Below are 23,762 nucleotides of genomic sequence, written 5' to 3'. Positions count from 1 at the left end.
GCCGGTTCGTCCCCTTTTGGCAAGAGTTCGACATCTGTTGGGAGTCGAGAACATCTCTACTTTTGCCAAACTTTGGTTCGTCGGACCGGTTAACTTCTCACAACTAATGTTCAAAAGCCGTTTAATCAATTGCGATCTATCTTAGCTTGCGTCACATAGTACAATGCCAACAATATTTTGTTTTGGTTTGTCTCGTTCATTTGTAGTGGTTCGTGCGACAACGTAAACCGAGCTTAGGCGCCCTTTAAAATCAAAAAACTATAAGAAAACCTCTATATTATTCATATGCTTTTTGTCAAATGTGCACCGTGAAGGAAGTGGTTTGTATATGTACTAATCATATTGCAAATAAGTAAGGTTCTATAATGAAATTGATCGTGTGGATAATGAAAGGAGTAGAAGTTACTTAGCTCATGTATATGTATATAAATAAGTGTCCTAAAAGTAACTTCTACTGTCAGTCAGAAAGGTCTAAATACACCCGAGTGCTTAGTCTCAAGTTGTGAGTAACAACACAAACGTGTTGTTACTCACAACTTGATTGTCAAGCGGAATGTCGAGCGGTACAGTACCAACTCCTTACGCGAATGGGTTGATACCACCCGACACTCCCGACACGTTTGTGTTGCTACAGACGACTCGAGACTAGGCACCTTGTTGATTTGCATAAATACGAATATTCTAAATAAGTACATAATATAATTGTTATTTCATTATTATTATTAAATTTCAAGAAATATGCATACATTATAAAATTGAATGACTGTTTATGCAAATCGTGTACACTTAATGCTTACATTTACAATTATTAAGTTCAACATGCACCTGTTTTAAAATCTTATTGCAATATGCAATTTGAAGGAGGGGAAAAGGAATTTTTGTACCTATAATAAAGCATGGAGGAAATCATATAATGGTTTGGGAGTTGATAGCAGATAGTATATTAGGTTTTCATTAGAGGTAATATTGATTAAATACAATGTACAGTACAAATATACTGCAAGCTAATCTGCAATCATCTGTTGATAGATTACAACATGGGGGAACAATTGGACTTTTCGACAGGATAACAACACCACGCGTATGGCTTCGATTATAAAAATGGGTCTTTTATTACATTGAATAATCTCATATTTTATGATTTGCCATGCAAACATAACTTCAAATACTCTTCGACCCATTTTGTTGGGAAACACTGGTCTAACCCTTCTGTCCTCCGGACACAAGGAAAGCGTAAGTTCAAATCACCTGCTAGATGCAAGCCCAAAGCGGTGCCGCCCGGATATGGTTCATTAAACATTATAAGATCGCACAAGGGGTCTACAATTTGGGGGTTCCCTCCCCCTCAGACAACACTAAAATCGTGCCTATAAACAAAATTACATTACACTATTTTGAATCTCACCTGCTTCTTGACTTGCGACGCCTAGCGGCAGTAAAATTTATCGTGGTCAGTGTTGCCAGTAGAAAATTTTACAATTTGTCAGATATTACGGAGAAAAATTTTCGCCATTTTAATATTAAATTTTATCGTAATTTATCGATAGAATAATTCTATTTAGTAAAGTAGTAAAATTTTAAATGGACGAATAAAATCTAATCCGTTTAATATTTGATGAGTAACGGAAAGACCGGATGGCCGAACCGTTACGGTGGCAGCTTACCCGGGGTACCCGGGTTCGAATCCGGATGGGTCGAAAAACATGGGAATTTTTGGATTATATAGCGTCCCGGAGACATTTTAAGCATTTTTGAAGTCTCCGGTCTAATTTCTTTACAGACATTACATAAATACAGATAAATAATAATAATAATAGTAGCGAGAAAATGACACGAGGTCTCTAAAGCGGTGAGATGCGGCGCCATGGCCATGCCGAAATTTAATTTATTTTTTTTTTCAAATTCATAAAAATTCTTAGCTAAGTGTTAGATCTAGCATTAATTATAACGACTCCTTTTATTGGCTGGATACTATCAGAAATTATTTCGGCAAAAAGCGTTGCCGTGTACTAATAAATAAACACGTAACCAGCCTGTTAGTCAGGTGCGTACCCGCGATTAACCACCAGAGTTCTATAGTTTCATCCTCGAAAAATGTCCGGGGGTAAGCCAGGTGTCTTCACACTTAACCATAGAAAGATCTCGCGGGAGGCATCCCCAATTCGCGTTGTCCTATGCAAATAAATTCAAACAAAATGAAAGCGAAATAATTAAAACACTTGACGAAATATCGTGTGTTGCTGCAATTTATGATGATTTCGGTTTCTCACAAAGAAGAACAAAGTAGACTCGAAACTAGAACAACATCTGTTGTTACCACATCTGTAGTGTCAAAATAACCCGGTTTGTTAACAGAACCATTCAACATTCCAATAATTTAACGAAGTTTTAATGATTTTACTCAATACCCGTTAGTTTAAACATTTAAAGTAATGGAATCGAAGTATCCAGGTGGAAATAAACCACCCAAAACAGGTCGTGGGTTCGTGCCTGATCAACGTGCTGGTCGCATGGACTTTTTCGGGGTTTTCTTCTCGTGCCAACACCTAAATAGGAAAGAGTTTCCTACAAAAACTTCTCCCCGCGTGTTGCCTTGCCTTATTACGTCGATACGACCCTACCAATCCAAGAATCTTAAGGAAAATAAGGCAAAAAAAATTATATTTCTTGGCGGAAAATGCAGGGTTTGTTCTGTAAAAATCGAAACCTGGTCAATTTGCATTAAAATTTACGCAAATTATTCGTAATTTGCACAATTTATCGCGTATAACCCGCACCGGCTTTCAAATTTATTTTTAATTTCACTTTTCTTAATAAAAAAAAAATCCTCGATAATAAGTGCTAACACCCCACTCGTTAACACGCTGCACACGTAGTGTGTGTGTGTGTGGTTTGTCCCATTTACATATTTAAAATTGTAAATAGGCTATCAAGTGAACTGAAACACTTTTATTGTTAAAGTAAGTGTTAAGCCAACTGTTACGAGGAAAATACAACTTTTATCTGTCAGGTGTTCAGTACGAGGAAAGTGTAAGAGCGCACTAAGAATTCTGTTAAAATACGTTCGAACATAAAAAAGTGGAACAGCCAGATTCTAATTTCTAAATTCCGGTGAGTACTTACACTTAAACGACACTTATACAACATTAATGTTACGTTCGTCTTTCCTCATTTACTCGTCAATTTCCGAGCCGATAAAAACCACTTAACACTGGTCGTGGGTTCGCGCCCGACCAACGAGATGGTTACGTGGAGTTTTCCGGGTTTTCTTCATGTGCCAACACCTAAATAGGGGCCAGACCTCCATTTTGAAAGTCCTCCCGGGTAGATAATAGCTTCGTGGACCGGGAAAATTTGAATTAGGGGGCCCCACGTTCGGGCATTTTTCTTCGGGGAAGCGTTTTTTTTTTTTTAAATAAAAGATTGGTTTGGGGCCCGTAGGATAAGGGGCCACTGGGCATTCCCCTCCTTAGCACATCTCTATACTGTCTCGTTGCCTTCATTGCACCAACCCTATTCGTCATTTAAGATTAACAATACGTGATTATCGTACAATACGACACTATATCGAGGTTTTGCACGAAGCACACTTTTCCGAGAAGTGTTTACTAGTAATTTACCAGGAAAATTCTTTGTAAAGTTTCATTTTTACATTTATTAAACCTCAAAATTCACAAAAAAAAGCATCTTCCTTGTGTAGAAATCTTAAGTTTCTTTAATTAGATCCTTTTTTTTCTTCCCTAAGGATGTCGATAGGGATTTTAAGGACCTTATAATGTCCGTAGAATCGTTCTCGGAATTCTTAGAATAATGGCTCGAGGGCATTTGAGTAGGTAATTGATATGTCAAGGTAATATCAAATTACGCGTACTCGTGGTTTTATTTAGATATTTTTACTCGTACATTATAAATTATAATATAATATATGTGTTATACGTGATAAAAACGTAAATATAAATATATATTGAAATTTGGGTGTGGAGTAGACCCTCATTTATTAAATTTATTACGAAATGTTTATCAGTCATAAAAAACGGGTTTACAAAGCTAGCAGTGGTAAGGTATGGATCTGATAGATGATAGGTGATGGTGATGATGATTACGATAAGGAGAAATGATGAGGAGAAGGTGAAGGAGGAGTGGAATAAGAGAAAATGGAGAACAAAAGAAGAATAAGAAGAGGGGAAAGAAGAAAAAAATGAGAGGAGGAAAAAAAAAGGAAATTAAGAGGAAGAGAGGAGAAGGAAGAAGAGAAAATGAAGAGAAAAAGAGGAAGAGGGGAAGAGAAAATGAAGAGGAGGAGATGGGAGGCGAAGGGAAAGAAAAAAGGAAGAAAGGGAAGGAGAGGAGGAGAAGAAGAAATGGAAAGGAGAGAAGAGGAAGAGATAAAACGAAAGATGAGGAAGAGAGGACAAGGTACATAATGGATGATGATGAAGAAGAGATTTGCTACAATAGCAATACTATCAACGAAGAAAATTATAGAATTTATTACCTACGAAATAAACTATCTGAATAATTTTAACAAACACAAAACAATTTATTAATCATTTATCTACTATTGTTCGAACTGACATCTTAATTTATACGATAAATTTTCCTCTCATTATCCTACGAAAAACAATTCGTATTTACTAGAATTTCCTTGTTTATCTGCCTCTCGAAATAAACAAATAATTAAAAAAATTGCATATTAATGGCGGCATTTGACAGCACAAGTATTGTTTTAAGTCAGTATTGTATTGTAAAATACAGCCAAAACTCCCAACCAGGGACACCGACGAGAAGGTAAAAACTGGCCGCTGTTCGGAGGTTAATTTGTTAAAAGTTTCGCTGTTGGGAGGTCCGACTTAATTTCCTAATTAAATCACATTTCCCCAGATCACTTCCCGTTTCCTTCTTCCTTCCTAATTTGTATTTTGGAACGAAATTTAAAGTATACTTCGGGATATTTCTCAATTTCTGAAGCAAATATCGTGTTCCAGATACTCACGAGGGTCGACAACGTGCAATTGTCACGTGGCCAGCCGTTTCCTGGAAGATATAGTTTAAAAGAACGTCGTGACCGTCGCATTTATCCCACAGAGATGACGACTTTCACTTGTTTTGCTTTGCTTTCACTCCTCCTGGCCATAGCTACAGGTGAGTTTCTCTTTTGAATTCTTTACTCGTGTTTATTTTACGGCTTTAATCCCAATCGGTAGATCGCGATCGATTTCTCTAAAGTAGTGTAAGGTAGGTTCTCTATTAACTTGTAAGTGTAAGACAGACTAGGTCTGATTTACTGGTAAATTAAATAACCTACAGCTTGGGCCTCCAGGTGAGGTAATTTAGGTACCTCGTGTTTCTAAATTAGGGAATATTCCCTTAGAGTCTTGAAGAAGGGGTGTTGAAGCTGCTGATTTTAACCTTTCTCATCTCATCAACTTAGGCTCTAATTAGCTTTAGAGCCCTTAGAGATGTCTTCTTGGTTATGTTCAGGATAAAGGATCCTGACATGGAAGAGTAAGGAAAATTCAGCATCAAGACACACTGTTTTGTTAGGAAATGTCAATTCTAATGATCTCTTAAGTTATCAAGAAGAATTTAATTAAATTAGCAATAAAAGGAAGCCAAAATCAGTTGACAGAGCAACTGTATTTCCTGCTCGTAATTTTATTATCATTTTTACTTCAGGAGGAATTTTGGAACCGGATGAAAACTGCAACAGATATGGAGGTATCTGTGCCACTCGGGATTCGTGCCCCGAAGTGGCAGAAGAAAATGGGAAGAATTTGTGCCCCAAACACGAGAAAGTCGGAGGAGTCTGTTGCGCCCAAAGTGAATATTTCGTTAATCTCTGTTTTTATAATTATACAGTAAATTTACCTGGCGGAAAATAGGTTTAACTCGACATTTTTGTGCTATCTTACAGTTCCCACCGACGTTACCGACTGTGCGACTCACGGCGGTGAGTGCTTTGATGATTTGGAGAGATGTCACTTCGTTTTGACCCGTGCCGTATGCCCGAAAGGGTTAAAATGTTGCCTTCTGGAATAAAAATAAATTTATTTTTCTATTTTATAATAAATTTAAATTTATATTGAAAATGTAACTTGTTTGGTTACTCACTTGGATTTCTTGTCTGTTACAGGACTTGAAATTCATTCAATTTTAAAATTATGAATTTCCTTTTTAAAAAAAATACAGTTTGAGTCCGTATTTCTGTATCCTGATACCATATTTTTGAAAAATTTGATTAAAATGACAAATTTTTTTAGAGCAAAATCACAATTTTGGGTTCACAGATGCCGCATTGCAAGTAACGATGTTTTCGATAATTGTGGACTGGTATAATTATTGGAACCGGAGTTAAATTGTTACAGGTCTAAGCTACATGAGACCTTTCTCTATTAAATATTAGTAAATTTAAAAGCAAGAGTGAATTCCTACTCTACAAATCCAACAAGAATTGCAAAAAAAAAAAAAAAAAAATTATTGCTAAACCATTGCTGGAGAAATTCCTGTGGGCAATAATGGGGTCTTTTACACCATTATTGCCCACAGGAATTTCTCCAGCAATGGTTTAGTCCTGGTGTCCACGGAAAGAGAATTCCAAGTTTTTTTTATAAGATTCGACTGAACCCTTGATCAGCAGGTTTGAGTCTGGCTTGTGCACTTGCACTTTGTGGGTCACATACATGCATGAGGCATCATATTATGGGAACCGATATTTTCTTGTGGAGGAATCATAAAAATGTTGCATTATGCAAGAGGTTCAGTGTATATAAGAACAGAAATGCCTCACTTGTATGTTACACAAACCATTAATAATAATAGTCTTACCTCTTACCACAAACTAATAATAGTCTTACCTCGTTGAAGATGATAAAATTAATCTGAAAACAGTCGGTCTTAGCCTCACACATGTAGATCAACTGTTCTTACCCCTGGTTAAAACCATCAATCTATACCGAGGTTGCTTCTTAACCAGTAGTTAATGCACTCCGAGTTAACAGCCGCTACTTTTTATAAAGAAATTGAGAGAAAAATTAGATTAAGTACAAGAGCGAAACAGTCAAAAGTACAAAAGACTCGTGTTTAAATTGGGAGAACTGACTGGTACGAAATAATTTTATTACGATTGCATTATTATTCAATAAATTACATCAATATAAACTTCAGAATTGAAAATAAAATGCTCCGCGAACGACCGCTTCTACATCATATCACAGTTGGAAAACAGAAGAAGTTGCAGTCATTGCATTGTAAATATATGTATTATTGAAAGGTACATACTGTCCCGTGACTAATTTAATTACTTCTTGGGCTGCACAACCTCCGATAAAGGATGCCACGGAATGAAGTTCGCACGCTCCGTAACGACACCTAAAAATACATTTATTAAATTCAATATCAATAATGTAAAATTATAGTAATATAGTTAATCGTCCATTAGATCAAGTGGTTACTAAATCAAGAATGTCCTGTGTGTCACTTATAAAGATAGACCAAATGATCCCAGAATGGCAGATAAGAATTTTATTCTGAAATTTCTAATAAGAAGATGTAATTTTTCATACCCATCATGGGTTTGGCTATGCGTGTAATGGCTACAACCAAGCAGTGTAAGTCAGGGCTTGACATATTGGGGATAGATCACCCATGAAAAATTCCTGGACTTGACTCCGGGTTCCACAGAGCGACAGGCCGATGCCGTAACTGCCTCGGCTTTCGGTGTAAGTAATTTGTAACAATTGAAACGATGCAAAGCAATGCTCCATGTGCAAAGTGTATGCGCAAATTTACAAAATTTAAATAAATCAAACAGTAATAGTAAAATATACACAAATAACATTTTCACAAGTAAGATATGGTACTAAATTTTAATATAAAGGCATTAAAGAATCTCAAACATATTAGGGAAACTATCATTTATACAATAAGCATTAAGCAAAGTATTCACACCTCTTTATATATTATAATATAATTGCCATCTTTGCTTATAAATTTCATAAATTTTTATGTATCTAGCTGAGTGTTTATCTTAATTATACTTCATAATAGATAACCAATTTTTATAGGCTTCACTCGATGTAACTATTACTGTAATTTGCTCGACGATGAAGTATTCTCTTGAATAAACGCGTCTAAATTTATGTAGGATGATCTGGGAAATTCCGTCATCTCACGTTTAACAGAAAAGCAATGCAAATTTCTGTAATGTCAGATTTTTCAAAAGGATTTTTAGATATTTTTAAGTGAGAAAGAGCTTCATAGAGAAAGGTTAACTCTGCTTATATTCCTTTGTTATATAAGGATGTACTAAGAACACTCGAAATTATTTTCTCTGTCTTGAAATTATGTCTATTTTTATAACTAGATTGCCATTCTAGATTTTGTTATTATACAGCTTGTTAAATAATAATTATTATTATGAATGCTGTAAGAGAATAATATTAAGTATCACTTATTAGTACGAGAGCGAGCCAAAAATAAATCGGGACAGATTTCTTCTAATGTGGTAATCTTTCTCAAAGTATTCTCCATGGAATTCAATTCTGCCAGTAATGAAGAGATGAAGTAATTAAATCTTTGAGGTGTTTTTCAGAATTATCTTCAATGCTTTGATGACAGCCTTCGTGAACAGGAAGAAACTGCAGGATGCCAAATCTGAACTGTATGGAAAATATACTTGGCCAGAAACACAGTTACCAGGTTAGCAGCATTTGAGTGTGTATTATCATTTTGTCATAAGCAGACAGCAGACATTTGCTCAGCATACTCTATCAGTCAAATGGAGTATTATATTTTGTGCAATTTGTCATAAGGCATTGAATATTCATAAGGCATAAGGCAATGAATGCCTTATGCCTTATGGCGACAGAGAACTAGATTTTCCTACATCTGTACTTTAACAGGAAAAAACAAATCGGTCTCAATTTGTTTTGACTCGTTCTCGTGTCTTTATCAAGTGAGCATGAAGGCTACAGAACTTGAGCTCTAAATCACTATTCCAGAAGCCATTAAAATTTATTTTTAATTATGCAATTTAAAAGCTAAATAATTAACACGAGTAGAAATAAACTTTGGTTTGGTGGTTCCCTACAGCAATGAGAAAACGTAAATGTAAGTTACAATAAATTGACAGGACGTAAATCAAACAGAAATGATTAAATGTAACGACAAGACTTACATTTCGTGAATATAATCATCCTTTCCAAGAGGTCCGTGATTCCATTCTTGTAAGAGACGATTCAGACATCCCTAAAAGTACAAGTTCAGAAATTTAGTAACAACAATAAATGCCCATCATTTAATATAGAATATCTCATAAACTGGCATTAGTTTGAAAGTTAGCAAAGAGAATTAAAATTAGTTTTATATATACAAGTATGGGCTGCTTAGCAATAGAGGTTCTGTAAGATTACAATGGCGCCAAAAAGTTTGTAGCTGCCATAATGATGCATGACGGCAGTAGCGTTGAGTAATGTATTAATGTATGAACAAACCTACAGTGTAACTAGTCATGTAAAAGTATGTAAAGTGTGTCTAGAAAATTCAACAACAATTACTATAATTTATAGTGTCATTGTATATGCACTACAAATATAATTTTACAATAAATTAGAACAGTTTTAAACATTGAAGCATGAAATACTATATTTACTGTATCTTTTATACTTTTAGATTCATAAATACTTATCATTGTGATACAATTGTGTCATGTATAGCCTGTATGAGTAGTAGATAGTACATACAAGGTTTATCTACGTGCACTCTATGACAAGTTTCTAAGAATGTATCCCCATTGTTGAGTAGTACATACCTGCACTTACATGTACTAATTTTAATGTATGTATTTGTGTGTACATAAATATACAGTATAACCTCCGAACGGCAGATATTGTCGACACCAAGAAGTCTGTCCGCTATTTAGAGGTAAATAAAATAGATGTCCTATTTCAAGTATCTGGGGATTGTAAAAATGTCTGTTAAGTAGAGGTATCAGCTTTTTGAGAGTGTCTGTACATTGTATATATATTAATTAATAAATCTTACTTTTAATTTTACAATATCAGGTTCTACTTGATCTGTGAAGTAACCAGGATAACGATTGTATTCACCATAGAATCTATCAACTGCTCTAAGTAAGACATAAAATACCATTTCACTGTCTGGATTATCTAAATGTTGCGCTGCAATTTTAAAAGAATTTTTTGAATAATTTGGCAATTTCAAATTCTGTTTTCTTTAAAATAATTATCTTGAAGAAAAATTTCCTTACTGATTTCGTGAACTTTAGCTGTTTTCGCAATATATTCTTCAGTTAAAGGATGTCCACGAACTACTCTCAAATATGTACAGTTTTTACCTTAAAATGAATAATAAACAGTTAATAAAATAATATATACTTTAAATAAATATATACGAGGTCTTCCGAAAACAATGCTACCATTTTAAATTATTGTAATTACATTAATTATTATCCGAGACTGTCGTAACGTTCGTCAAAACATTGGAAAACCGTCATAGTTTCATATTTGCCCATTATAACTTCCAAATGTGTGCATCTCGTGCCACACGGCACTGAAGTTCTTTCTAGTCTGTCGGCACTTCTCCCATTCAACCACAATTCTACAGTTCTTCCAGGTTACTTGTGTTGCACGGAAATGAGTAATTCAGACGACAAAACATTTGAATGCAGATGAGAGACAAAACTCAGACAATTACTCTATCAATTGGGGTGTGTTGCATACTTCAGATAATAATTAACATAATTATGATAATTTAAAATGGTAGCATTCGTTTTGGAAGACCCCATAGGTATACAAAACTATACTTACACAACAATCGTATATCTGATTCAGAAATTAGATCTTGAGGCTATAAGAAAAATATTTGAAACAATTTAATAACATAATTACTTATAAATTATATACGTTTTTATTTTTACCTTTCCGAACGAATTCAACAGTTCTTGTACTTTCTCCGCTACACACTTTACATCGCAATTAGCTTGGCTTTTATAACTAACGACAAATAAATGTCATAAAGATAAGTAAAACAGGAATAAAAACACTCGTATTTATAAATTTGTACTTCGTCTTACACATTTTGCAACTCAATGTAACGCTTAGAATCGGCCGTCATATCGGGAATCGTTCCTTGGAGGGGTAGCAAACCTGAATAATAAATTAATTAATTATTTTAATTTCAAAGATTAAATATTGTTATAATTATTTTTATCAAATCTCTTACCTTTCCCTTCTTTCTCAACAAATTCTTTAATAGCTCGAACCATAATCCAAAATGGTTTACTCTGAAATTAACAAAAAGTGACATTGAGAACCAAAGGTAGTTTTTCAGAGTAGTGCGGTGTATAAATTTGGTTGTAATTGTACAAATTCGAGTATTTACATTGGGAAACCTTACACAATTAAAAACCCGTATACAAGAACACATTAAAGATATACAGTAATAGTGATTTTTCAACAGTCGATCAACACTGCTGTAAATATGATTATGAAATTAATAAAAACACTATAAAAATAATAATAATAAAATACACTTAAAGGCTGCATAGCCTAGTAGCTCAAGCTGAAGCTTTTGGTTGGTTGGTTATGACCAACCACCAAAAGCGTCAGAGCAGTTCATCAGGTTAACGTACAAGTGAATTTGACATGGTAATAATCAATTGGATACAAAAATTAAAGGTAGATTATAATTAACTTCTTGTATAAGATGCCTTGAAATTTTTAAGCCAATTAATGCTTTAAAATTATTGAATCTCATGTAACTTTATAGACTGGCACAGGGTTAAACTAAACTGATGATACCAGAGTGTATTATCAACATTCATGCAAGTATTAAAGTTTCAATACACCACTCCAAATGGGGAAAGAAAGGTAACCGAGGATTTTATAAGATTAGTTGAGGATTTAATTAAATTTAGATTAAAATATATGATAATTAACAGATCAACATACAGTATTGAGTCTTTATTTGATAGTTCGGAAGAGGTAGTGGGGCTCAATGAAGTATGAGATTAATAGCCATAATGTTCTTTGACAGCAATATCTCTGAAACTACACCTCTTTTAGATATCCCACCATGTTGCATAATATGGCATCAAGAACATTTGTAAAGCCGTCACGGCTAAGTGTACGGTTTTAAACATTTCAATTGTTAATAGTTTATAATTTTAATGTTTTGCAAGTGCAAGTCTTGTAATAATTTCTTCAGGATAATTTTTGCCTTATATTTTATAAATGCCATTCAACTAACTGAAAATGGTATACAGTTTAAACTAATGTGTAACCAATGCCGGATGGCCAAGGCAGTTAAGGCTTTTCCCTACTGCTCTGGATAACAGAGATTAAATCCAGGTGACCATGGAAATTTTTCGTGAGTTGTTTGTCCTAGATATTTATTTATTTATTTTACATTGAATTTCGGAAATGTCATCGGACAGTTGATTTCCCCAGTACATGTGTGGTTCCAGCCCACATTCTGGAGCCCCAGGCTCCAGAAGTGGGCTGGAACCACGCATACATAACAAGCCCAAAAGAAGTTTAAAAAATACAAGACAACAAAAAACACATACGAAGCAATAACACAATGCGTAAAAAATATATATAGCAGAGAAATCTAAATATAAAAAAAACATACAGATAACATATATCCATTATATAAGAAATGTCGACATGTCTGCTTATAATGAGCAAATTTTTCATGGAGTAGACATTCCACAGGGCCCATGTTATCAGCTATTTGATAAAAATAAGATCTATGTGACAATAACAAACAAAAATGAGGGATATATATGGGTGTTTCTTCCAAAGATTTAGTCAAAGTTGTGGAATTAGACCGTTAAAAAACATTTTAAAAAGAGAATTTGATCAAAATATTTATTTCTCTCAAATATATCCAGAAGTCCTAGTCTTACTCTAAGGACATTTGGGTTATTGGTTTGCGGAAGGTTACTTAACTTATTTAAAAGTAGGTAAAGTTTACCAAACGTGGACCAAACGAGAATGCAATAATCCACGAGGGATTGAAAACTGACAAAAAGTACGGATTGTAGAATAGATTTAGAGGATATGGTTTTACGAAAATGCCGTAATATCCCGCGAAAGATGGCCGACGATTTTACCATCTTGTCTATATGAATTTTAAAAGTTAATTTAGTGTCAAAAGTAATTCTGAGATCATTGTATGTGTTGATATATTGCAAAGCATGAATGTTTATATTAATAAAGAGTAGTAGTAGGGGTATATTCCCGAGTAAAGAAAAACACATTATTACAGATTTTTGTACGTTAATTCTAAGGTTAACTTTACTAAAGACAGAGGATAAGTGGTGAAGATCGAATTGGAGAGCAGTGGGATCGTGATTCAACAACTTTATATCGTCTGCATAGGCGTTAATGGAAGAATTTAAATTAATAAACAACTTTTGATGTATGCAGAAAAGAAAAGGCCACTTAAAATCGATCCTTGCCGAATCTGGTATTCAGCAGGGATTGATTAAGGTGAAAAATCAAAAAAAGTAAATATATAGATACTAGGAATTTCCCCATTGAGCATGATGGAATATATTTTATGGGAAAGTAGAGACTGAAGAATTGAGAAGAGCTTCAAGTAGAGCTTGACATTGTGAGGCTGTTTCTGCAGCCCTTGACAAAGCCATTCTTATTCCATGTTGCTCAAGTAAAACTTTACAACCTCTAGAATTTACCTGACCAATTTTACTCTTACACTTGCCCCTAGGCATTTATTTATTTATTTGACAAAACAGCAAGTCTTTGTAATTCCACGATGATAAAACAAAGATGAATTGTACATACGTTAGTTAGATGAGCGTTAACATTTTGTAAATAATGGGATCTTTAGATCGTAACTTATGATCAGATAACAGAACGTCACATGGTCACTGCAACGTAAGTGCAATCACCGATCCAAAATCAACGAAATGTTTATTCAGTAGCTAATATTTCCACGAAATAAGTAGCCTATACTTTCTGTCAGAACATAAAACGAATATAACCAAAATTTCATCTGGACTGGACAAAAATTGCAGGAGTTATAAAGAACTCACATACACAATGGCTTTTATATGAGTAATGTTGGGCCCAGTCCTTAAACGCCTGATTATGAGGCCCGGTGGGCATGATGGGTATGGAAAAAAGACAGTCTTATGGGAAAAAATATATAACTTGTAAGATTGCATAATAAATATTCTATTCTAATTATCATTTTCCATTAATTTGTAGATATAAAATTAAACGAAACACGTCAAAATGATGAAATTTTTAAAAAGAAGAAAAAATTTAAATATAGTACAACCTACCTCCGACGTTAAATTAATACATGCTTCGTCTTCTAATAAATTTTTTATATTTTTCGGTATCTAAAAATATATATGCACTTTTATTATGGATAGATATGTTTAATTATAATAAACAAACATATAAATTATTATTACCTCTGCTACTTTAACGTCTCTTACACAAGCTTTAATTGCTTCTTCGAAGTTATCTAATGATTCTAAATCCTCAAATTTCTGCATACCTATTTGTAAATATCACTAAAATTTAATATTAATTGGTTTATAAATTGCATTTTTTTTTTAAATTAAAGTAACGAAGATTATATTCCAGTTTAATAAATTATTAATTCAATGAATTTTCTTTATATCAAGGTATATTTTTGGTATCCAGCAGGGTGGCTGGTAACAGTCAGTTTTTTAAGAGATATGATGACTTGGATCAAGTATGTGGAAGGTTTTGACCTTTTTTTCGTGGATAAGAGTAAGAATTCTAGATAAAAGTAAGACAAAAGACTAGCCTTTGAATTTCTCTTCTGAAAACATAATTTTACTTACATGGAGAACTCTTATACAACACAAGAAGATACACCTAAATGCAGTGGTCATGCACTTCTTGACAGAATATCCTAGAAGGCAAATTTGCTAATAAATACCTAGGTTATCAGATTGTAGGCAGTTTGGACTAATAGAATGGATGAGAAGAGACCAGCAATGAAAAAAAAAACAAGAGGTCAAAGTCGTGATGAAACAATAACAACAACGCACACACAACATGTACAGTTTGTAGCATTGTCCAAACCTTTCCATCCAAAATTTTTTCCTGCCAGCTTTTTCCCAAGGACCTTCTGAAAAATCTCTTTTGGTAGACCATCCAACTCATCTTCAATTGGATTTTTGTCTGTTACAAATGGTTTTTAAGAAGGTCACCCTCATACCTGTTCCCTTCATCTGTCTCTCCAATTACAACTATTGTCTCAATCACAATCATAATAATCTAATTATCATGTCAAATATGTAAATTCAACATAATTTTCTCCGTTTTTTTGTACAAACAACTTTGGTCTTGTTTACTCAGTCACACATCACTTAGCATATGCAAATTCTTCGATAATGTGGCAAGACCAACCTCGCCCCGATATCTTTAAAGCATTTTTAACTATAACGCTAGAAAGTCTACATTAATACATGTCTTGCCGGGCTTTCATTTTCTACTTCAAAGGCTAACCTTTGGCTTCTAATAACAGAATATATAAATTCATCTTTTATTCTTTGTGTAATAAGAACAATCAGCTAACTGTAAGAGAGAAAATCCTTCTGTTTTGATAAACGTTTTTGAATTTAATGAATAAAAAGTGTTTTGCTTCCTTAAAAGTAAAACTGTTGTTGCTGTTACATGTAAAAGATATGATAATTCCATTATGCTATCATGTAAATTTATTAAAGTGTCAAAACCATACAATGAAAATCAATCTACTCAACTCTAATATTTAAATAAAACATATTATACAAAGACTTTCACTCAAACTTGAACATCTTCACCAGATTTCAAATGAATTGTTTAAATTATTTTTTTAACGTATGTTACTAAAGAACAGAAACATGTTTAAACCCCTTTCACATGATCTGGTTTGAAACTGTGGCATTATTAGTTTGTTTTCATATTTATTTGGAACAGTGGTTCATACGAGTGCATAAAAATACATAATAATCTCGACCATTCCATGGCAAAAAACCGTGCAGGGCTCTAGCAATACAAAACTAGCCACGTACGGCATTTTGCCACAACTGTATCGAGCAAAAGGTTCCGCAGAAATCGTCAGCCAATGGCAATTTATGCAACTGTGGCTTCACGGCCGTGGTTTCAAACCACATCATGTGAAAGGAGCTTAAAGTATACAGCAGATTTAATCATATTGGTTGTTTTATATCACTGTAATGCATTCTATAACTAATAATATTTATGTACTAGCTATTTTACTCTATAACACGGTTTTAACCCTTATTACTCAAACAAATAAACTTAATAATATGTAAATAAAATATCAAATTGTTTGGAAAAATTAATTTTATTACGTACAAAAGATGAATTTTCAGTAATATTTTAATTGAAATTTTAAAGTGAAATTATTATTTATGACTAACCTTTCCTGATAGTTTCCCTGAAAAGATCTTTTTCCCTATATCCATTTGGAATTTGTCCATTATGCTATAATGTAAATTTATTAATATAAAAAAAAATATATCTATATATTTTCAAGTTTAATTTTATAATAAATGACTTAATGTACTAGTATACATAGATAAATTTATGAATTAACAGGACTTATTATACTGGAAACTATGGATGCAGATATTTAGTCATACTGATCAGAAATAATATTTTTTATTTAGTTCACCTGTACGCATACACTTTAAGCTTGTGTTTAGGACTTGTTCGTCCCTCCTCAGCAGGCATTCAAATAGCACTTTATTTTCTGTATTTCCGGACTTCTTTAAAAATTCGAATATACTTATAATCCATATTAACCGAACAATTCCAAACGTATACCTATTTTTTATATACATGAAATTTTTAATTACGGTTAATTACAATTTAATAACTTCTATATTGTCTACTTGCATTCTGTGTTATTCGTTTCTACTTAAACTATGATTGTAGTTCATAGTGGAATCATAGTTTAAGTAGAAACGAATAACACAGAATGCAAGTAGACAATATAGAAGTTATTAAATTGTAATTAACCGTAATTAAAAATTTCATGTATATAAAAAATAGGTATACGTTTGGAATTGTTCGGTTAATATGGATTATAAGTATATTCGAATTTTTAAAGAAGTCCGGAAATACAGAAAATAAAGTGCTATTTGAATGTCTGCTGAGGAGGGATGAACAAGTCCTAAACACAAGCTTAAAGTGTATGCGTACAGGTGAACTAAATAAAAAATATTATTTCTGATCAGTATGACTAAATATCTGCATCCATAGTTTCCAGTATAATAAGTCCTGTTAATTGATAATGTACTAGTATACATAGATAAATTTAAGCTATCATAAAGGACACAAAGGCATAATAATTGAATTATAATAAATAAATTTACTCCTTTTTCCATACTTCTAAATACTTAAGAATAACAACGATGTATGGGATATGGCTATAATCCTGCATCAAACAAATAAAACTTAATTTTAGGTGTTGACTAAACTTATATATATTAATATTACTTTAATTAATTAAAACAATTATTTTATGGCAACTAAAAATTCCGTAACAATGACGTTCTGTAATTCTATATACAGTTTAAACCTTGATATAGTGCCCTTCTGTGTAGAGCCACCCTCGGAATGCCAATGAATACTCATAAATGGAGCTTCCTCTTAAATATTAATTAGAGAATTTTGATAATTCTCTAATTAATACTTAAGAGGAAGCCTGTGAATTAATAAATATACATTCATTAATAAATATTACGATTCATTTTCACAAATGTTCCCAAAATGTACAACTGTTAAGTGATTTCGGGTCATCCTGCATTTAAAACTTTCAATCAATATCACCAGGAGTTCTTTTTTTACATTGTTAACAGTTCTTTATATTTGATTTTGATAAATAAACTTTCAAAACTTTAAAATAAACAATCAGAAATTCTCACCTTTTTATTCATATTTTCAAAATCATAAGATTCGACGTGTTCTTGCAGACTAGGAAAAGGATTATCTAATCGCAAATCGTATAACGTATCGTCCGGATGAGATTCTATAACTGAAAAACCAAAACAGCTTTCATTATCATTCCTAACATATAAAATATAAGTAATTTAAAACTACAAACCAGTATGTTCTGTGACTTGGAGTCTCATATAACCAACCATACCGTAAGATCTGCATACTAAAAAAGGAACGTTGGCTTCCCATAGTTTCTCAGACAGAGTTAACAATGTTCTGAAAATGTATTTGAATAAATTATTTGCAATCAAATTAACTGTTAGATTCAATATATTAAATTTTTCTTACTTTTCTGTTAGAGATGTCCCAATGACGACAGAAAAATTATTAAAAAATGTCGAATTTGCTTCTAATAACTCTTCGGGTGTCTAAAAATGAAAACAGTTGCATAAAAATTCTGTTAATATACATATTAAAAAATTTCCGAAGCTTTCACATGTCTGTATAAATCATGCTTTAACCTACATTGTTGTCAGGTTGATTTTATAAAATCTTCTGTATATTAAAGCAAGGAACAGACTAATAAAGAAGATCGATTCTGCTATGCATTTCTGTAATACGGGACAAGGTTTCCCTTACCAATTTAAGTTATCGTAATTATGTTAATTATTATCTGAGAAAACTGGTCCAAGCTTTTCATGTTTGCCCATTACAATTTCTCAATGTGTGCCTTGTGTCACATGGCACACATCAAACCACAACACTTGAACTCTTCCTAAGCTCGTTACATCATATCCTGTCATCACTCCTCCCACGGCTGCCACAATTCTTTGGTTCCTGCAAATTACTTGTGTCGCACATTGATGATTTTAATTCTATATGTTATAGGATGATATATTTAAAAATAAAATAGAGAATCATTTGTATGACTCCACCAATTAGTGTTTTTCATTAAGAAAATATAATAGTTTTAAATATAGTAGGAATTTGTTAATTAAACAACCTCGGAAAAGTAACAGTAATCCAAGATTATCCAATAATCTGGCATTCTAGTATTCCACGAATCTGAATTTGTGCAAACTTATAACGCACTAAAGATCCTAAGTGAAAATTAAGGTTTGAATGGGAGGTGTGGTGGTGCATGTTGCTACCAGGACTGTGCTCAACTAACATTTTTATATTGATACAAGGCTTGATACTGAGATTCAATCAACATATCAATGCTGAATACCAAAATATTGAACACGAAATACTGAAATATCAAATATCAACATTGATACATCAAATATGGAATATCAATATCATAAATACACAGATATACTTCACTAATATGAAGGTTATCTCCATATTAGTGAAGTATATCTTGAAGTATACCATATTACATTCCAGACTACTACCAGAAAGCAAATCACAGCCTCTTATCACTTGAAAGCGTTCATAAAAGCCTAAAAACATATTTACGCTACCATTTCTTATGCATGCAATAGCACTAAACCTAAAAAATGATGCATGTATTAACAAAGGCAGGCTAAAACAAAGTACCTTAAAGAGAGATATACCTGTACATAAATATTAATGCATACGTTTTAAAGTCCAAAATAATTTTTAGTTATAACATAATAATATGTGTGGAAAGAACTAAAAACATATCAGAGATATCTCTTTAGTTCTTTCCATACATATTATTATTGTCTCTATGTACATATTTCAAGTAGAGATGGTTCCGCATAGAGTAAGTCATGCATTTGAATAAATAATTTAAAATAATTTCATTAATTATTTAAACAAACAATTAGATACAAAGAACAGATACTTAGATTTGTTTATTTACCTCTTCAAAACAGTCTCCTCGTACATCTGAATTCAACTCTAGAAGATACTGAGTAGCCACTTGTGCTCTGGACTAAATCAAAAAAATAAATTGATAAAAAAAAAACAAAGCTTCATAGTATAAAATTTTAAAAAATTGATCTAAGAATACGTACTTTTCCGATACTTTCTTTATCAAGGAAAAAGCTATAAAAAAGTTTTCAAAATAAATAAATATAAATGTACCGTACATACATACACACAATAAAATTAATATTTCTTTACATTATAATCAGTAATTCTAATTTAATTTACTAATTAAATATATTATATATATATTTGCTACTCTGTGGGTGCTAACGGAGCATTTCATCAGGTCTGCTTGCTTGGATTCAATCCCTGGTCTCCCCGATTCCATCAAATATATCAAATGTATGTCCTACAGGGCTAATGCCTTAACCTCCTCGGCCATCCATTTGATATGTTTGGCCCATTAAACTTGCTTTTATTAATGTATTTAACTTATTTAACTCTTACCGTAATTTTTTAAAATTTATTTTTGCTGCAAGCAAGGATTTAACTTCACGTATTAAACGTAACTATGAAAAAATATTTCAGAAAAAAGAAATTTGTTAATATGATCTTTGTAGATAAAATCTAAATGTTTCCTTGCTTCTGAGGCATTTAAAACTATCAAATATCTAGGTTTCTATTTTATTAAAGTCCCAGTTATATGATGGTTATTTTTAGATCACTATCCAATATATGCGTACTTGTCCTAGTAATTATCGGCGTACTTGTTTCATTTATTTAGATAACATTGTGCTTTTTTAACTTTTGTTTTTTTATGTAATTAATAATTTCGAGTTTTATTACTTTCTCTAAATTAAAAAGAGGAATATAAATAGATCAGTTGATAATTCTTATAGGAAGAGAAATTACTTACTTATTACCAACATCTTCTCCAGTAATCTTGTTACCGTCAACTATTGTAAAAGCTCCTATACCTATAATTAAAAGATAAAACACAAAAGTTCATTTTCTTTAATTCCGTAATATTTAAATTTAATGAAAAATTACTAATTTTTTATTATTATTTAGTATTAGAAATATTTCTAATACTTCTAATTCATACTTTAATTTCAAAATGACACACCTCCAATTGCTGTATAACAATGGGCTATAATTTGGTAATAATAATTATAAATTACTAATGAATTTGACCCTAGAGGGAGGCCTTAGGCACCATCTCATATACGAGATAAGAGACGGCGCCTAACGTGGTGTGTCATTGCAATGTATCGAGTAGTTAAAATGTTTATATTTTTAATTATACCTGGTAATATAATATTTTTTAATGTTTCTGTTCCTGTTGCTGTGGCGTTAACTAAACAGATGTGAGCTCCTTCCAGTGCCGTCTGGCCGTGATCGCCCCACAACCTACAAACAAAAACAAATGCATACATTACTTTTTAAACGTAATTATAGCAAGAAAAATAGAAAAATATTTATTTTTAGAAAATGTGATAGAATATATGAATTAATTCCTGTAATTTAATTTTCATAAAAAGCACATTCTGTACACATTGTTCTTCGTGATGACATGAAAATGCATTGTATATGTTCTCACATTAAGCAGTTAACAAATGCATGCTCATCAATAATGAAATGATGGATATAGTTGATAAAAACACAGAAAAAGGTAAATGCAACTTTTGTATGTTGACAAGAGGCATGCTTTGTGGGTTGCGTAAGAAACCCCATGTTTATTGTCAGTATAACTCTGCTTACTATGTTTAGATACATAAATACTTATCATTGTGTTACAGTTGCATAGCATGTAGCCTATAATAGTAGTATATTATACAATATAGGTTTGTCTAAGTACAGCATATGACGTTTACTTAATGATATATTTCTCAGAACATATCCTATATCCCTTTCATTAAGAGGCACATACATGTAATCTTTCCAATATTATGAATAGATCTTGCATGTTAATAAGCATGTAATTCATATTTTCATTGTAAAGTTAAACCTCAATACAGCTCTGTCCTAAATAGAACGAACCTTATAGAGTCAATGAATACATATGAATGAATGTTTTCTTTAAATGTTAGAGAACTTTTCATTATCTTTGAATTCTAGAGTTTGAAAATCATATGACATGGTAAGAACAATGTCATTTACAATAACTTGTCATTTGAAAAACTGTATATTTAGTAATTTACAGATGTTGAATGGTTTATATCTTTTACTTTTATAAATTTTGATCTGGCAGAATATCAAAAGTGTTAAAACCCCAAGCAGACCTATACAACTTAGTGTCTTATGTTACACTTCATTTATCATTTTACACCACCTAAATTGGACTGTATCTATTAACTAAAACATAGCAACTAACTTTATGAATGCTGTTTAGGAAGAAAGTATCGTGTCAGAACAACCAGCCAGAGGGACAAGGCAATTAAGGCATCAGTGTACCACTCTTGGGAGTAGACGTTACCTTTAGATCATTTAGTTATTTAAGTATACGTACACAAAGTACCAAAAAGTAACTTCTACCTTCTGGGGACCCGGGATCAAATTCAGGAGAGCAAATCTATTCAGAAAGTTTTGAAGATGGGTACCGCATTTGTCGAGTCCAGTCCTTCATCATCCGGCTGCCCTTATCAAGATAAAAATGAAGCTTCAAACAAGGTAAACAGTACTTTATCCAAGCCATAGGCCATGTCCGTAGTTGTAAAAAGTCAAAAGGAACCAACGGTCTACACATGACTCTTTGCAAGATAGAGCCCCTCAAATTTTATCCATGTTAGACATCTAATAAACTTAATGCCAAGTATGACTCTGATTGCAACCCAGAGGTAATGAGTGCGACAGTGTGTGTTCTATTTTATGAACTTCTGGCCATTTACAATAAACTGGAAAATTTGGTACTTTCTGAAACACCAGCCGCACGTACGGAAAAGGTAAGATTCAAGCTCCGAGTGAGGGATTTCACACCATCTCCAGAATTATTGACCCTTTATGATATATTTGCCTCCAATGGTCAGTTTTTAACACATATCAGTATACTGCCTATTCTACACGCTTTGCATGTAGACATGCCTTCAGTGCTTGGGTGGGGGCGAGCCCCACACCCCCCTAAAACTATATAACATCAAGTATCCCACTAACAGTCAAGTGGGTTACTCAAAGCTTGCACAGTCATGTGGGCTAAACAGGCAAACACGATAGTCTTAGTGGATGACGGTATTGTGTATTGATTAAAGTCACGACCAGCATCCCATTAACAAAAAAGGACCATTGGTTCGAGACATAGTTCAGATTTTTCACGTTTAAATTTTATCCCGTGTTTGCATTCTTCAACATTCCAGACAGACCAATTTCGGGGGGGCTACATCTCGCAAAGGACCATTTTACTCCCAAGGGCACAACTGACAGCTCTAAAACAGCCCCAATGCTTCACTCGAAGCCACATTTGTATCCTGGCAGAACATAATGCACCTGAAAAAAAAAAACCCCTCTTAGGGCCCTTAGTGCACAGGGAAGAAGAGCAAAAACACAAAAACATCTGAGAATATTTGCTTAAAAATCTGAAATAAGTATTCTCCACTCTATTGGTCTGTTAATTCTTTTAAGATCCTGGCTAACGAATGGAAATTGAGATGCAATACTTGTAATGTTTACATTATGTCAGGAGCAATGTCAAATGAATGAAAGCTTTTGTCTTAAGAGCATGCAATCAGTTCAATTGTTATTATAACCGATACGTGAACTTTGAACTTTGTTTTATAAAGTGGCTAAAAATCCTATTTCAATTGAAAATAATATATAACTCGCCTGAGCTGCCTGTCATATTTTTTACTCTTTTCGTTATCAGGCGATTTCGGTTTGCAGCATGCCATTACTCCGACTTCCATCTTTACAGTGTTGCCAGATAAACTACCGTCATTCATAGACATCGGCTAAATA

The 23,762-nt window shown here is 32.9% G+C and overlaps 2 protein-coding genes and 1 long non-coding RNA gene across 3 annotated transcripts; 2 read left to right on the top strand and 1 right to left on the bottom strand.

Moving 5' to 3' along the window:
* Window positions 1–4,888: 4,888 nt before the first annotated feature.
* LOC136986349 (U-scoloptoxin(19)-Tl1a-like) lies at window positions 4,889–6,089 on the top strand. The gene is made up of 3 exons (XM_067283863.1): window positions 4,889–5,142; window positions 5,677–5,820; window positions 5,915–6,089. The coding sequence occupies exons 1-3, from the start codon at window positions 5,088–5,090 to the stop codon at window positions 6,037–6,039; spliced, it is 324 nt and encodes a 107-aa protein (XP_067139964.1). The 5' UTR covers window positions 4,889–5,087; the 3' UTR covers window positions 6,040–6,089.
* A 669-nt stretch (window positions 6,090–6,758) lies between these two features.
* LOC136986385 (uncharacterized) lies at window positions 6,759–7,196 on the top strand. The gene is made up of 2 exons (XR_010882471.1): window positions 6,759–6,793; window positions 7,058–7,196. It is a non-coding gene; the product is annotated as an uncharacterized lncRNA (long non-coding RNA).
* On the bottom strand, window positions 7,080–23,762 carry APP-BP1 (Nedd8-activating enzyme E1 regulatory subunit APP-BP1). The gene is made up of 20 exons (XM_067283552.1): window positions 23,631–23,762; window positions 21,121–21,224; window positions 20,731–20,791; window positions 19,961–19,991; window positions 19,807–19,878; window positions 18,324–18,403; window positions 18,142–18,251; window positions 17,963–18,072; window positions 17,412–17,472; window positions 16,454–16,519; window positions 14,468–14,553; window positions 14,333–14,392; window positions 11,242–11,302; window positions 11,093–11,165; window positions 10,937–11,012; window positions 10,827–10,866; window positions 10,268–10,354; window positions 10,042–10,178; window positions 9,176–9,246; window positions 7,080–7,368 (listed from the first exon to the last, which is right to left on the bottom strand). Exons 1-20 carry the CDS (start codon window positions 23,750–23,752, stop codon window positions 7,209–7,211), a joined length of 1,668 nt encoding a protein of 555 aa, XP_067139653.1. The 5' UTR covers window positions 23,753–23,762; the 3' UTR covers window positions 7,080–7,208.

This window comes from Centruroides vittatus, unplaced genomic scaffold (genome assembly GCF_030686945.1).
Source record: "Centruroides vittatus isolate TY-2023 unplaced genomic scaffold, ASM3068694v2 contig_1213, whole genome shotgun sequence".
Taxonomy (NCBI): Eukaryota; Metazoa; Arthropoda; class Arachnida; order Scorpiones; family Buthidae; genus Centruroides; species Centruroides vittatus.
The sequence above is the reverse complement of the archived record's forward strand: the minus strand, read 5'-3'. Positions and strand labels throughout refer to the sequence as shown.

What these genes read in the sequence shown, in the direction of transcription:
- APP-BP1 (XM_067283552.1), bottom strand. Translation starts at nt 23,752, where the DNA reads ATGTCTATGAATGACGGTAGTTTATCTGGCAACACTGTAAAGATGGAA. An exon ending in CAGGGAAACTATCAGGAAAG is followed by an intron (nt 14,554 to 16,453) that starts GTTAGTCATAAA and finishes ATTTACAAATAG; the next exon opens with GTATGCAGAAATTTGAGGAT. An exon ending in GATGATTATATTCACGAAAT is followed by an intron (nt 7,369 to 9,175) that starts GTAAGTCTTGTC and finishes ATGTATTTTTAG; the next exon opens with GTGTCGTTACGGAGCGTGCG.
- LOC136986349 (XM_067283863.1), top strand. Translation starts at nt 5,088, where the DNA reads ATGACGACTTTCACTTGTTTTGCTTTGCTTTCACTCCTCCTGGCCATA. An exon ending in CCTCCTGGCCATAGCTACAG is followed by an intron (nt 5,143 to 5,676) that starts GTGAGTTTCTCT and finishes TTTTTACTTCAG; the next exon opens with GAGGAATTTTGGAACCGGAT. An exon ending in AGGAGTCTGTTGCGCCCAAA is followed by an intron (nt 5,821 to 5,914) that starts GTGAATATTTCG and finishes GCTATCTTACAG; the next exon opens with TTCCCACCGACGTTACCGAC.